This window comes from Eptatretus burgeri, chromosome 11 (genome assembly GCF_056783735.1).
Source record: "Eptatretus burgeri isolate ZD-2024b chromosome 11, Ebu_testis_v1, whole genome shotgun sequence".
NCBI classification, from domain to species: domain Eukaryota; kingdom Metazoa; phylum Chordata; class Myxini; order Myxiniformes; family Myxinidae; genus Eptatretus; species Eptatretus burgeri.
In genome coordinates this window covers 21,634,856-21,651,595 of record NC_140971.1, presented here as the reverse complement: position 1 = coordinate 21,651,595, position 16,740 = coordinate 21,634,856, and the positions used below count along the sequence as shown (strand labels likewise).

Below are 16,740 nucleotides of genomic sequence, written 5' to 3'. Positions count from 1 at the left end.
TGCAATGCCTGATCCAGCAGAACCTATCAGGCCCAATAAATTTTTAGATATCATACTATACTGTCCATCGTTTTTGGGCCCCATCTCTCAAAGGTGAAGAATCACTTTAGAAATTAAAAAATTCTCGGATCTGGATCTGGATTCGGACCTTCACCAGGATTGAAGCAGTTCTTCCTTGTCACACACCCAATGTGTCCACCAAGTTTCATCCAAATCCATCAGCAACTATTTGAGATATCGTGCTGTTTATCGTTTTTGGCCCCATCTCTCAATGGTGAAGAATCTCTTTTAAAATTACAGTAGTCGGATCCGGATCTTCACCAAAATTTGATCAGTTCGTCGGCGTCACACACACGAACCTGTCCACAAAATTTCATGCAAATCCATCTACAACTTTTTGAGATAATCCTGCATGCAAACAGACAAACAAAAAGATGAACAAACAGACAGGGGTGAAAACAATCTCCTTCCACCTTCGGTGGCGGAGGTAATAAGGGGATTACAAAACACACATTGTCATCTGTATTATCTATTAAAAAGTTGTAAGAAAAAAAAAAAAACTACATTCTTCACGGCAATCACAACCAACAGCTCCGCAAACCCCACAACAACATATCCTACTATAGAATGAAGAAGTGTCCGTTTATGTGTGTTTGTTGAAGAAGTGTCCCAAACCTGTTGTTGGCTTAGCGGTTAGGGTGGCGGCTTGGGATAGTAGTGTCGTGAGTTCAAGCCCCGTTGGCTGATGAATTAACACCAGGGGGTTGACTCGGCCTGTCATCCTTCCGAGGTTGGCAAAATGAGTACCAGTGTAGCAGCCAAAAGGCTGCGCACGAAGGGAAGGGGGTATTGACGGACTGATTAAACCTGGTATTGGTGTGGTGCAGGCATGATGGGCCAAATAGCCTCCTCCTGTGCATAAAAATTCCTTGTAATTACTTGTTTGTTGTCCTGCACAAGCGAAGTGAAAAGCAGGGTTAAGAAATTGGTTCACTTTTGTCTGTCTGTCTGTCTGTCTGTCTGTCCTGTCTACAAATGTCAGTTTATTTCGTTTATGATTGAGGAACAACTTAATTTCATTTGAATGTCATATTTTCAACCCAAATCGGAACATGAATCAAAAAATAAACCTGCAGTTTAACTCTGACTGCACTGGGGGAGGGGGAGGGGTAGGCGGGGGTGAGCGGAGGTGCCTGGGAGGTCCCCCCCCCTCAATATTTTTTCTTAACCGCGAGGGATTTTTTGAATTCTCCTCTCATGACTTTTTCTCTGTTTCTTTATCTCTATGATATTTTCATTTTATTTTACTTGTTACATGTTCAGAAATGTCAAATTAATGAATAGACATCATTTGCATATTAATAACTTATGCAAATTGCAGCATTCACCCAAAATATAACAAGTTAACATTTTGATTTTCAACTTGACAAACATAATTCTTTGATATTGTACACTTTTCATGCAATGTTATGTTTACAATGTCAAGAATTGAAGGATTCTGGGCAAAATGCATAAAACTAGCATATTGCCTAACGAATCAGGCAAAATTAAACAAATTAACAAATTATGAAAACTTTTTTTTTTTTTACTATTGTGTTCATCACGTGATGGTCTGTGCATGTGCAAATTTTCAAGTTCATCGGACCATTGACAGCTGAGATGTGAGGGGAGGGGGGGGTGCTACCAACTCCCCCCCCCACCTCCACCCCAGTCAGGGAAAGATCAAAATCACCCAGTTCAGTGCGGGTTAAGTGTACTTTCACTCTGAATAAGTCCCAATCACTCATGCGCAGAGAGAAGTGAGAATAAAAAAAAAAAATAAAAACTTTATTTTTCTGCCTGTCTGGCATTGAAACAAAATTGGAAATCATTCCAAACAGGAAACTTACTGTTGTTAAGGAAGTCATAAAGGACACAAACAACAGGTACGAAGAAAGAATGTCCTGTGTTAAATACGGTGGTGTAAAAGAAGCTGCATCAAAGGCGGTAAACTTCTAGAATATATATATATATATATATTTTTTTTCTGTGACCTTTAAAATCTATTTTATTTCAATTGAATTATCTCTATATTAATACTGAAGGACCAATTCTGTGCTCCTCCAAGCGGTCGCGTCACGTTTTTCTCGGTTCTGTGACCTGAGAAGTTTTGACACGGTGTTTGTACGTCAAAGTAGACACGTGCACAAATCAGGGGACTTCTTCACAAGGAGTAGTGTACACCAAAAATGTCGTGCACAAGGACGTTTTGTCGGCCTCATAAGGTAAGGCCATGAAGTACATCGACTGGGATCCGGCTCTTACAAGAGCCGCCACTGGTTGTCATATTGGGCTCATGGAACGGAATCCGGCTGTGACGGGGTTTCGGCTAGTATACTTGAAAACTGTATAACACAAATCACCTTCTTAGCACTTTCAAAACCTCTATTTAACAGTACTCAGACAAAATATTACGGCATTTTACATGATCACGACCAATCAAATTTGCCGATTGTCGATCCTGCCCATGTCCTTGTTTCTCAAGACAGCATGGGCGTGGGATAATGTGTTCACTGAACTCCAGTTTGTTTGTGATTGTTTTTTGTCTGATGAAGCCTGGTGTTGGCTTAAGATCTTAGGGTCTCGAGTTTTAGCCCCTGTCTGCTGTTGAATTAACACCAGGTGGGGTTGATTCAGCTTGTCATCCTTCCAAGGTTGGCAAAATGAGTACCGGTGTACTGGTAATTGAGTACACTTCATCACTGGCACAGCCACGCACGCACCCAGAAAATGATGCAACGAGCAGCACAAGCTGCACTTGATAACTGTTTGTCTGATTTCTATACATTCATGAACCGCTAGATGGAATGAGATGAAAACTGGTCAGGGTGTGTCTGGGGAGGTTTTAAGCAGTAACAAAAAAAAGAAAAAGAAAAAAAGAAAAGCCTCCAGGGGTTCAGGATGGCAAGAGCACCCCCAATTCTCTCTGTGTAAATGTGTATCATCCAGCACCGCTCCCAATCGGAGTGGGCATTAAACAAATCATCCCATCTGTAATTCTGTGGGAATTAACCCGTCTGTTCAAATGGGTTATTCACTATTATTCAGAAATGAAGGTTCCATGGAAAATTGGTTTGAGACCCACATGTGTTTTTCTTTGAAGGGTTATAAACAATGCCTCGTACCGATATAATGGATATATATATATATATATATATATATATATATATATATATATATATATATATATATATATATATATGTGCATTTACATGATGGATGACACAATGGAGAACAAAATTTTATACGAGGGGCAAAAATAAATCAGAACTGGATACAATTGTCCATGGCACACTGACGATGTGAAGTTTTCAATTGATTAGTATAATTGGAGTACGAGGTTAAAAAAAAAAATCCTTATTAATTACCTCTACCACCGAAGGTGGATGGAGGTTATGTATTCACCCCTGTTTGTCTGTTTGTGAGCAGGATATCTCAAAAAGTTATGGAGGGATTATGAGAAAACTTTGTGGACGAGTTGGATCGGTGACAAGAACAAGCTGATTTGATTGTGGTTAAGGTCTGGATGCAGATCGAGTGTATCAGTGGAATACAAAAAGTAAAATGTTCAGCCAAGCAGAGGTATGCGCTCCACAGAGTGCTGTACTCGTTAGTTATATACTTTTATCTTGAAAATAGAATCGTTGGCATTTCATGGACTGTTGGATGTCGTTCCGAGAACTTTTTTTTTTTAACATCCCACGTACTTCATCGTAGCTCGTTTTAATGGTTAGAGACACCCAAGTAATATTCAGACAACTCTCATACCTTCTTTGCCAAAAGGTTATACTCTTGCCACAATTTTCTACACACCTACATATCGTCAGAATTTATCAGCCTCAGCACCGACTACCTATATAACTCTAAAAAGATTTCATCTTGGCAAAAGACTGTACAGTACAATCATTATAATCGTCAATAATTAGTATCCATGTGTAACCACTGATGTTGGTTGCATTAACTCAGCAGACTCCCAAGGGTCCCCAAATTTAATTACATAAATGAAGTCATAATTTATTGAATTAATCTTTGCTTTTTCACCTTTGTTTCCACAAACCCTCGTACCTGATGCTGTGACCATGTTTATAGATCTTGCACGTGTCAGATGGCAGCATCCGGGAAACAAGTGGCACTAGCGTGAGCGTGAGTGTAGAAACGGAGTTGGGAGCAAAAGGTCGGAGTCAGGCAGGAATAGCCAAGCCGTTGCATATGAAGAAGTAAAATGAACACGACAGCCAAACATTTTCTTAAACCTTCCCCTCCCTTGCTTATCGCCAATTCTGTTCAAAAGTAATGAATCGGAGACCCCCAGCACACGCACGACGTGACGGAGATGAAGCCTACCCCAACTCTTGAAGTCCCATTGCACTTCCAAGTAGAAGTTTCCCAACTGAAAATGCATAAAGAGATGTACTTATATTATCCAATGCAGAATTGAAAAAAAAATAAAATCCCTCAAACGTGACATTAACTAACCAAGTGGGGATTCAAAATGAAAACCTCCTCAAAGACAATGATTTCAGGTTTGGAAATGGAAAGATGTTTTAAATCTTGCACCCCACAAACATTAAACCATAAACGCAAGCAACCGATCCAGAAAGTGACTTTTGCTTCGATTTGAGTTTGTCGTTTTAAAATGCCGACCAGACGTGGTGGCATAATAGTTAGAGCGATGAGTCCACCAAATGGATCTGTTCGTTATAGCAAGACTCTCCTGATCTTACTGACCAAGACTCAGTGGTGTAATGGTTAAAGTATCTTCTCTGAGTCTGGGAGGTTGGTGGTTTGAATCCTGGCCAAGTCATACCAAAGACTTCAAAAATGGTACGTGCTGCCTCCTTACTTAACACACAGCATTTACAAAGGATAGAGCATGGACAAATAACCATAGAGTAGCAACAATTGTGCCACATTGGAGTGCCTTCCATGGAAACTTATATTCTATTATTTCTGCCTCTTTCTTTCCCTAATTCTCATTTTCTTTGTCTTATAAACAGGAACTGCAGTTTAAACCATACAAGTTAAAAATTTCATTTGTTTTTTTTTTGAAATGCCAACAATGATCTCACGTAGCCGATACGACAGGGGCTTTTTTATTATTACAAATATGGTAGTAGAGGGTTGGCAGGATGGTCGAGAGGTACGCAGACACACTCGCCTCGAAGCTGTCTCGCCTTGGTTTGAATGTCGTTTTGAATGCATAGGGTATGGTACATGATGATGATGATGATGTGGGGGTGGGAAAGGAAAGAGTCCTGGTATCATCAATTTTTAACTTGATGACGAGTTCACCGAATGGATCCATTCGTTATGGCAAGCCTCTACTGCACTTACTTAAATGTCATTTGAACATGCTCGGAAGAGGAATCAAATGTGTAGGTGCAGCACATTAGGTGTGGATAAAGAACGAGCATAATTTTCACAAAGCCTGGAGCATTCTCATCGTTTGAGCGAGATTATGAGACATATTATGAAGAATCTGTCTAAGTTTTAAGCATTTCTGATATTTGTGGATTTCTAATTTTACAAACAGGTGAAAAGAATACAACGCATCATTTTGAAAAACTTTTTTTTTTCCTATTGATTTTAAAATGTACATATCAATGCGGCGAGTCCACATTGCAGCCTGGAAATTGAGCGAGACAAAAACGAGGCCAATATAAAAGGAAAACTGCATCTGGCTTTACATTCTTGTTGAAATTACAATTCGTACTTTGAAATTTTGTTGGATTTTTTGTTTGAGACTGGTTCGAATAAATAAAGCTGCACTTGTTCATTTAAGATCTGTGCTGCCTATTATTGTTATTATTATTATTATTTTTTTTGCTTTTTTGTATACCTTGTCGAGGCTCGTGTGAGAGCTAACACACAATGCACATCAAGGGGGGGCCATGAGACGAGAGGGGTGGGAGAGGGAAGGACAAAACAGTGGGAAACAGAGACATGAGGAGATCTGTGGAAGGGAGAGGGATGGGACGGGGAACATGGGGTGTACAAGATGGACATTACAGGGACTTTCAGGAAGGAAAGCAGAGAATTTGAAGGAGGTGGCTTTGAGGTGGATTGACGGGGGTAGAAAAGATCGAGGATTTGGATGGGGGATGATAAGAGGTGGTGGTGAACAGCTGTTTTGAAGACCTGGAGGGAAGAATGGGATTGAAGAGAGTGTGGGAGTTTATTCCAAAAGGTGGGAAAACGAGGAATGAAAGAGTGAAGGTGAGCAGTGATTTGTGATTTTGGTAGTTTTACCAGAAGGAGGTTTCTGATGAACCTTGAGCACCCTGTAGAAATATGGGGGAGGGTCATATCTCAGACAGAGCAGGGGGGAGAGGGGGGCGAGACCAGAGAGGAGATGGTAGAAGATGGACTGATTTTTTTTTATGCCATAACTGATTTGTTGGTGAAAGAACAGAGGCCACAGTGCTATTCTAACGTGATGCCACACAGTCATGGGACAAAATGTCACAAGACCACTTACTTGAAAACAGGACCACTGACACAAAAATCAGAACTTTGATAAACTACATACATTTACTGCAGTTGTATAATCATTTTCTGAAGTTCTTGTCATTTATAATTAGGTCTGCAACTTTGATGAGATCGATCCCCTCCTTATGTTCATACTCTGTTTACAGAATGTCATTTCACACCGATGCAATTCCATGGCAAGGATTATGCTGAGTGTTTGGGATTTGTTGCGGGCATGGGTGATAACTCGCCTACTCTTCATCGGAAGAGAACGTGGGATTTAAAAAAAATATCTGCCAACAATTCACGAGCAGACGGGATACCTGGCTTAACATCCATCCAAGGGATGGCACAGTTTACGATGCAACATGCCTGCAAAGGACCAATCCGACAGTTGGTAGTCAGGTCAGGAATGGAACCCAGGCTGGACATCTCAAAAGGCAAGAGCACTACCGCTGTCAGATTTTGAGATCGATAGGGACAGAATAAAAAGATAGCTTGTAACATATCACTGTGACATCTACTCACGTGGAATATTTTTCCTATTCTGAAAATTATGTTCATATCACGAGTTACTTCTCAAGGCAGTGATTGGCATCGTCAAGATGTTCATGTTAATCGTTTCAAAAGATCAATTCAAGTGAAGTTGATCACACTGACCTTTAAAATACAGCACGTTTGTTTTTTAAATGACAAAGTTTGTGACCACTCAGCATCATTGGATGCAAGCACCTTGACAGTTTTGATGTCAATGGTCACATGCACGTGATTTTTGTGGCTCCATAAAAGCAAAAAAGTGAATGTTTAAACAAAGTCTCAAAGGAGACGTCCTGCCAGGCCTGTGGAGGAGAAGTGGTCATGCCATGCTGATGATGCACAGTAAGTAGAAAGGCATTCGAGGATTGACCTTGCTCCTCTCTGACTCTGGTAGTGACATGACGTTGGGCTGGAAATGTCTTTGATGCTGCAGAGAGCCGCAGGTGGGAAGAAGAAATGCTTGAGTGCTATTTGCCCATTATGGTGACAACCCACTGAAATCTGTGCGCTAACTTGCATGGTACAGATAATGTATACACATACATATACATTCTCGACCCCGGGTGAAGACGACTCGGTGATTGAAGTGTTGGACCCAAGGCTTACCCACCGGGCACCTATACCAATTGGTGAGGTCTTCAAATTTTAACACCGGAAGGTATGTACAAGTGGTAACACACTCAGGTTATTGGGCAACTTCACAAAGAGGTTGAATTTTAAACAAACCATTACGTGAGCTGAAAGATAACGTTTGCGAGATTAATTCAGAGAACAATACGGTGAGTGAAAGCGATAGGTTTTGATTCAAATCCTATACACCGTGGTTATTTGTCCACTGTCTGGCAATGTCCATCAGGATAATATTAGTATGTTGAGAGACACTTTTGTTGAAGTTCACAATTTTCTTAACCATGTGAAAAATCCGCAATAATTTTGAAAATACAGATCTTATTTAATACTGCGGACTCATCCAATAGATAGCAAGTTGAGATGTGCACATACCTCTTGCAGGGCCTTCAGGAGCGATGGCCGTCGCTTGCTTCCATTCGCTTTAGCCTGGTGCTTGTATTTCCGCACCAACGATGCAACTACAGTTAAAGAAAAGGAAGAGATAATTTGTACATTTCTGGTTCAGAGAATCATTTGTTGAGTCTCGTTCAAAAGTGGCCGGTTAACAGCGACATTTTTGTTTTCCTCGCAGGTAACTGCATTCCTCTTTTGGAAATCAGAAATCATTTAAATATGATCAAAACCATCCCTGGAAATATTATTCCAAATGTACGACAGTTGAAAGCTCTCCGGGGCTCAGCGACGATCGTGAAGAGAGCCCTCGGCACAAAACTTTGAGAACAGAAATCTTCACTGCTTGGTCCATGAATCGTGACCCCTTACTGAAATGAAGGTGGATGCTTTGAGCCCACCCTGGGAGGACTCCATTCCACATGCTGAAACTCGCATATGTGGATACCAATCAACGACACACACAGACACACACACACACACACACACACACACACACACACACACACACACACACACACACACACACACACACACACACACACACACACACACACACAATATCGGCAATTTTTTGGGGAATCGTCAGGTTAGAGTCAGTGTGATTACCGAATACAGTACGTACTGTGTACAACCCAGAAACCTTGAGTAGCTTTCACCGAAAAACATCGCGACATTTACATCGACGTTTCATTGAGATGTTCACAAACAAGGGCACGAGACCCCCTTGGTATGGCCGCACACAGGTAAGGTAGCACGCCGATCAGTGTAACCCTGCCAGGATTGGCAACACCAATCGGCATTCGTAGCTGCTTAGCAACCCGTCGGCGTACGGAGTTATCTGTGCCCGGCAGCCTCAGGACCGGGCGTTCTGGAGGGGCCCCGAGTGCTTCTCCTCGTGGCATGCCTCGAACCTCGGATCCATAACAATATACGGTATATTTATATATTTTCTGCATACATATGTTAAGCACTATCTCAAAGAACAGGTTGAAAATGATGTCAATAAAAAAAGATCCCAGAAATATCCAACTATAAATAACGTAAATAATTATTCCTTTACATTTATTGACTTGACAAGACAATGTTTTTCAATGTTTGTATTTGCCATCCTTTCTTGAGTTTTCCATTAAATTGTAGCAGGTTTCCTTCCACACTCTATATGTTAATGAAAATAATATTTGGATTAAAAAAAAATCAGATTTTTGGAGCAAACAGTTCTCTAAGAAGAGCACGAGTATTTTTTTTTAACAGGTTCTCAGGTTTTTGGAAGAGCTGCCCCACAACAAGTCATGCATACAGATGTAGACAAGATTTCAGACAACACCGTACTTTACTTCAGTCAAACAGAGCTGGTAATCTTGTAAGACATCGGAGCACCCTGGGTACCGGGAATGCCATCTTTTGACGTAGCATTACTCTCTTCAGCTAACAAGGCAACCAAGTAGAAATCTCTACCGCCCTCTCCCCCCACCATGGGATTCCAAATATTCCATAACTGCAGACAACAGCAATGGGATATGATGTTATTTTGTTTCGGTACTGCACAAACATAACATGCTCGCCTGTCCTTAGGATGGGACATTAAACTTCCTATCCCAATTGCAGTTATGTTAACAACGATCCAGAGTTGCAGTGCATTGGTTTCACTCTCAAAACCCCTTAAAAATTGCAGTTCACCAATTGTTTATGGGAGTATTATGCCGATAGAAAATTGTCAGAAGTCTCAAAGAGGATTTGCTTGTTGTTTCTTTTTAACAGGATCCAAGGTTCATAGTGGAGGTGACCACACACGTCTCGTACACATGGATGTACAGACGAGACATTTCCGAAGACGTGGGGAATTCCGTCAGGAGGAATTTCCTCCTTCCCATGGATTTTGTAACGGTATGTGAATATGGATTGAATATGAATTTCCTCCTTTCACCGATGTGAATTATTTGAAAAAATAATTTCTCGAAAAAGTTAAGGATATGCACAACACAATCCCCAAAGTAGTTTTTTGTGAGAATTCTCCAAATCCTGCGAGAGTACATGAAGAAGGTATGCGATGTAATGCCAGCTTACCAATTTGTCGGTCACCATAGCTGATAGCTTCAGCCAAAGGACTCCAACCCTGCAGATTTCGAGATTTTACACTGGCATTGTGGGCCAGGAGAAGCCTGATGCAGTCTGGAAAGAAAAACCATGTTTGAGTGAGTGCACAAACCTCTCAAGAGTATCTGAATAAACTGCACACCACGAGCTCAGATTCTCTTGACCTGGCATCCATCGTAGCTGTTGCCTTTTATCATCAGCAAAGTTGGTAATTAGTTATATGGTCTCGACTGTGTCATAGCTTCTTGTGGTGTGCCCTGTGTAAACATGGCAGAACACCTTTAAGGGCCGTGGCCCTCACCTTCTTATTTTGGCTTAATGATGGCCCGATGAGGTGAGCAAGAACTTTGGAAAGTCTGCGAAAACACTCTGGTTAAATCAAAATAAAACAGCAATGTTAAAAATATGGGCTATAAGTATTATATAGTCAGGTGGAAAGTACAGCATTCAACCACCTGTAGACATCTCTCATGCCACAGTGATTTGCTTTGAAGTCACACAGGGTTGTCCATACTGATGAATAATGAAGAATCCATTGACTAATTACTGGCTGGATCCGAACATCGTCATCTAAAAGGGATACCCCTGCTCCATGTATCATCTGCACCAATCGGTAAAAGGAATGCAATACTACTTCTTCGTCTTCTTTTCTTATTTAACGGCCACAATTATTCCCATGCTCTTGTGAGGTTGGCCAGAGGAAGGTTGTGGCCCAAGTTTTTCAGGAACCGGCTGGCCAGGCCTGTCGTTGGATGGAGGTTAAGGGAGCAATTTGGAATCTAGACATCGTGACAGTGATAGCTCACCTATTCTTCGCGGAGGGCACTGTGGGATGTTTAACGTCCACCAACTAATTCCGGCAGATGGGATTCCCAGTTCAACATTCATCCCAGGCACAGCGCACACATTGATGAATCACCCTGCTTGTGAAACACTGGGATGACAGTTTATATCTAGGTCAGGATTCTAACCCAGGCTAGACAGCTTAGAGATGAGTGTGCATACCTCTCTGCCGTCATCCTGACATCCTTAAAGGAATGCAATACTACCAGAGCATCAAATAAAATTAGATTGAATCACCATGAATTGAGGAGTTCTTACTCCCCAAAGGTCTCAATGGACTGACGCAGCTGTTCACAGTGCTAGGTAACTGTTGCTATGGCAACAAGCCTCTTAGATCATGGCTCGGAAAAACCCGCCCCCTCTCCCCTCCCTTATTTTTCCACGAGCTCACTTCCAACACCGAATAAATAAATCCAAGCATTTAATTAAATTCACTTGTACATTGTATCACAAGGTTGTGCTGCCCCTCAAAAGTATTAAGCTGAATATCCCATCTGTTAGCATTAGTTGGTGGACATGTGGACAATAAAAGATTCCACAGTGTCTTTCATGAAGAGTAAGCGAGCTCTCTCCACCATCCTGAACAAATTCCAAATTCCTGTCCAAATCACCTTCAGTCAAACATCACGACTGATTAGCCGGCTCGGAAAAAACTTGGGCTAAAACCTTTCCCCAGCCAACCCCACGATAATGTGAGAACAGATGTAATACCAGAACAGGCACTCAGTGGAGCACATACCTCCACCAGGCTGAACAGTATACGCTTTGTATCGCATTGATAGGCCAGATCTGCATCTGGACCGTTTGTCCTTGTCACACACCTGGATTCGGACCTTAACCAAAATCGAATCGGCTTGTTCTTGTCACCTAACCAACTCCTCCACATAGTTTTTTTTAAACGTCATGTTATACTGTTGTGGGCCGGGTGTCGGTGGCGAGGAGCGACCGCTAGGTGGAGCAGTAGGTCGTCTCCACAGAGTACCCGGAATTGAAGGTCGTAACCATTGGATAACTCCAAAGGTCACGGGTCCCTTAGCGGACCGTGGACTCCAATATTTTGACGGCGTGGGGTAGGGTTAATTGCCTAATTTCAATATACCTAAGTACCCACGTCGTCTAACTACCGGGGAAAACCACACCCTCGACGGACCTTGGGCGGAACGGGCCGTTTCCCGAGCCCGATCCGGGTGTAAACCGAGCGGGGATTACCAAGATCCGTCGGTCCAAATGAACAATTACAGCAACAAGCCCCCCCCCCCTAATTCCCAATACACACCGTGCTAAACCAATGAAAGAAACGACAGCAACGAGCTGGTGCATTTAACAAGAGGATTTATTTATGAACAATAATCGGGGAGGGGAGTACACAAAGAGCAGAGTTAAAACCGAATATGCAGTCAATGTACAAGGGCGAGATACTTAAGCAATGTCTACTTATCGGACTGGCGCCACACACACACACACACACACACACACACACACACACACACACACACACACACACACACACACACACACACACACACACACACACACACACACACACACACACACACACACACACACACACACACACACACACACACACACACACACACACACACACACACACGAAATGGGGCCGGTTGCCCTTTATTGTGCCCTACAGCTCAGGAGGGAAGACGAGCTGAGGGAAGAGCCTGGTCTTGCACCTGCCCGCCTCGTGCGGTAACGTCGATCTTGTCCGGCGGCAGGACTCGAAACCGCGCCGATATACCACGCACCGAGGGACCAAGGATTCAGCCACGGACGCCAGCCAGCTCGAATAATGGCGAGGCGAGGGATCACTGCGACGAGACCAGAGCCAGCGACAAGACGAGACCAGCCATGAGATGACCACGCTGTCTCATCTATTTCTTCTCTGACCGGGGTCGGGCGGGGGGACGTGTCTCACGTCACTGCACCCCTCATTCGCCGGGGGGAAATTGGCCATCTCTCTGTGATTGGTCGGGGGGAGTGTTGGGGCGCCTCGATCCTCCCCCTTCCCTCCCCCCCGAAGAGACTCTGCTTCTCTTGGAGCTCGCTCTGCGCCCATTGGCTGAAAAGTGGCAAACGCGCTCGCACCCTTCCAATTGGCCGAAGCATGGAGTCAGAACTTCAGTGACCGAGGGAACTCCGCCCACATGCGTGTTCGGCACGCCATAGTGCGGGGAATGGTCCATAGTGTTGTTGTTATTTTTGTGGATATAAATTCTAGAGGTAAGAAAATAACTCGCAGCACACACATGAAATTATCCCATTAGACAGAAGGACGGGACCCTAACTATAAACACATACTTATCGAAATAACTGAACTGCGGGGGCTGCTGACTGTCTGTGTGCAAAAGGCTTCCAAATCCATAACAATACTGTATATCGTATTTGGCCACCATCTCTCAATGGTGAAGAATCACTTGGAAAATTAAAAAAAAAATCGATCCAGATCTGGATTCAGATCTTCACTAAAATCAAATCAATTTGTGCTCGTCACACACCCAACCTGTCCACCAAATTTTGTCCGAATCCGCCCAAAACATTTTGGGATAGTCCACAACTGAGACAGAAAAACGGACAGCGGTGAAAACTTAACCTTCGTCCACGGAGGTAATAATTAGAGGCATTAAAGTAATGGTAGGTGTAGTAATATGAGAGTTAGTTCCACAAGGGCACGTTGCGTGCTTGCAAAGAGCAGTTTTGGATGTCATTACCTGGTGAGATTCACTAACATAACCAGCTTGGATTCATATATATATATATATATACATATATATATATATATTGTTGTAGTTTTCCGCCGCGCCGGCGTGCGAGCAACTGCTTTTAACTAATCGCAGCCACGTGCCCACCGGACGTGGAAAACCTAGTCGCAGCTTTCAGATCAACACCGAAATCCAGCTACGGGTGTGTTTTTAATCACACCGAAAATCAGCCAACTATTCTGTCCGCGCGCGACAGGGTCCGATCGCCGAATTGTCGATTTACCTAAGTATGCGCGCAGACAGAAATGCCGGGGATTTACAGCTCAACGGGACCTGCTTGGAAACGAGCCGCTTCAGCAGCTCGCTCCGTTCGCGATTTGCCGAGCGGTGTATGTCGCCAGGCCCCGCCGGATCCGATTACTTTATCGGCTATTTATAAGCCAGCTAATATCCCTAATTCAATATGGCAGCTCAATCGAGGGAAAGGACGCAACGAACAGGTCAACATTCACACAAGGACATTTATTTGTTACACACGTATGCAAACAAACACGTATGCAATCATGCAGGAATAAAGCAAGACGAAGAACTACAACCGTTCTATTTATTATGTACACTTATTACAATTCTACTTAAGGACATGGTGCCACGACATTCATACAAAGAAAAACCCCAGGAAAGGAAAGGGCAAGAACTGGACCCCGTGGGCCTTTAATAGTTCATGGAGCTGTGAAGACCGCAGGAGCTCCGAGAGGCCGTGCTGGTTACCTGCCACCTTCATGGTGACTCGCTGGTTGACCCTCAACGTTTCGTTGACATGGCAGGTGGCGCTGCTCGACCTGGTTGGCCCAAGCCTCGCCATGCGGCCTGGTGGTTCGGGCCTAGCCGACGACGCTTCCGAGGAATGAACGGGCCTTTGCTCTTTCGAGAGTTGATGCTCTTTTAAGAGCCCGTCCGTTCCTCGGCGTTGGCGATCTCTCTCCGGCTTTCCCCACCGACTCGCAGTTCTGCGCGGCACGGCAGGCTGGCTGCGCTCCAAGCTCCGACTGCCCTCCGCTGGACTCGAACCCTGGCTCCAAGCTCCAGACTTCCACTCTCTGCAGCTCCCCGACAGACTCCGAACTCCGACAGACTGCTTGCTTGGCGTTCAGCGCGCCATTATATGGGGTCCGTGAGTGAGGTCTGATCTTTCACCTCTCACTCTTCACCTCTCGCTGGCTCCGCCCCTTTTGATCTTTTGATCCGATTTCGACGCGAAGCTCGGAGAGAGCGGACGTGGTAGAAATCATCAACCACGCGGAAGTTGCAGGAATCATCAGCCGTGGAAAGCGGACGTTGTGGAAATCATCAGCCCCCGCGTCTGTCGGCGGAGATGCTGCTCATCTGTGGGATTCGCCGTGGCTGGAAAAAAGATGGCGGCGCAATGGAGATGAAGGTGAGGCGAGGTTGTGGTTGCTTTGTGGTGGGGATGGCGTGGTTGTTGAGATAGTGGTTGTGGTTGGTGCTGTGGTGGTTGTGGTTGTAGAAGTAGTGGTTGTGGTTGTTGAAGTAGTGGTTGTTCCAAAATAAAGATAGCAAAAGAATAATGGCTGACTCAACGATCACAGCCCGGTTACACGAATAATACCCTTTAAATAATCGGTGGGGAAATCTATTCTGAACACACTTATCGACATAACTGATCTCTGGGAAGCCTGAATGCTGTTCTGTGGATTTCCACAACCGTAACAATATATATATATATATATATATATATATATATATATATATATATATATATATATATATATATATATATATATATATATATATATTGTTATGCATTTCAGAATCGGATCTGACGAATGCATACAAACATTTAGGTCTTCCGAGTTATTTCCAGAACTGAATGTCCAGGATAAACCTATCCCCATGTGTAGTGGGATTCTAACTTTGATGCATTGGAGAAGGGTAAAGAATAGATTCCCTTTCCTATGGGATGACCTTTTTCTCTTTATGACACATACATTCATGCACGCGAGATAACCGTTAGCCCAACGGAGGCTCGTCTACCCCCTTTCCATCAGGACACATTGGATTGGAGGTAGATGATTTATTTCCACCTTGGACTTACAGGACATTCGATTAGGCACACTGCGGGCTTTTCCTGAGCAGAAATTCTGACGGTCAAATATGGCTGTGGATCATTTACCTCACCCACCTCTTTCACCGACATTTGACACCCCGTTTGGCAGCTCTATGGATGCTGGCTGGCTCTTGTTCGTGTCGGGCTGAACGAGGAAGGAATGATCGCGAGGTTGATGGTTGGTCACGTGCAACAATGCGCCAATAGGCAATGTGGATTTGGCTGAAGTCTGCTTGAGGCTCCGCCCAGACTGGTCGCCTATAAAAAGGATGGGAGGACCGTTTTCCTGTCAGTTTTTGTGACAGCTGGGTGATGGTTATTTTTAGTTCCAGTCGGTTGTTCTAGTCAGACGGTTGGTGAGCTGGCGACAGCCTTACAGCTCTCACCGCTGGTGACAGTTTTTTGACAGTTTGGTGATAGCTGGTTACAGCACCTCACAGCTGTCCATTGGTTGCAGCTCCTGGTGGCCCCTGATGGTGGGTGATGCTTGGACCATTCCTGCTGGTTCTGCAATTGGTGCACCTGATTCTTGGCGTCCCTGGTTCCTGGGGGTGACGACGTGACATCGATTGGTGTTCAAGCCTGTTTGCGAGAGACAGGGTGCTGGCAATGGAACAAGGCACGTTCACACCTTTCGGGACATTTTATTTGACGCACGACGACTTCTACCTTGGTAAGCCGAAACCGGATTTCTTTCCCTCCTGAATGATCTGCTGGGTACCCTTGTCTCGTGTTTAATCGTTAAGTGAGGCACAGTGACAAGCATCTGCTCTTTGTCTGTTTTTCTATCAATGCCTGATTAATTCTTTATTTGCTTGAGATTATTTTGATTTATTTGAATTTCCCTATTTTCACCACAAAGAAATGAAAAGTTCTTTAGTTTATTTATTTTTT

The 16,740-nt window shown here is 43.7% G+C and overlaps 1 protein-coding gene across 3 annotated transcripts in view; it reads right to left on the bottom strand.

Moving 5' to 3' along the window:
* Positions 1-16,740, bottom strand: part of LOC147016642 (ankyrin repeat domain-containing protein 13C-like) — a 41,758-nt gene that overhangs the window by 14,174 nt on the left and 10,844 nt on the right. For 2 of the 3 annotated variants that reach the window (XM_085845502.1, XM_085845501.1), the window contains exons 3-6: positions 10,132-10,236; positions 8,047-8,132; positions 4,384-4,429; positions 4,105-4,171 (exon numbers count right to left, since the gene is read on the bottom strand). In XM_085845502.1, coding sequence (XP_085701628.1) covers positions 4,105-4,171; positions 4,384-4,429; positions 8,047-8,132; positions 10,132-10,236 — 304 coding nt within the window. Of the gene's footprint in view, positions 1-4,104; positions 4,172-4,383; positions 4,430-8,046; positions 8,133-10,131; positions 10,237-16,740 lie in introns of those variants that run through there. The other variant, XM_085845503.1, reaches the window with a different exon arrangement.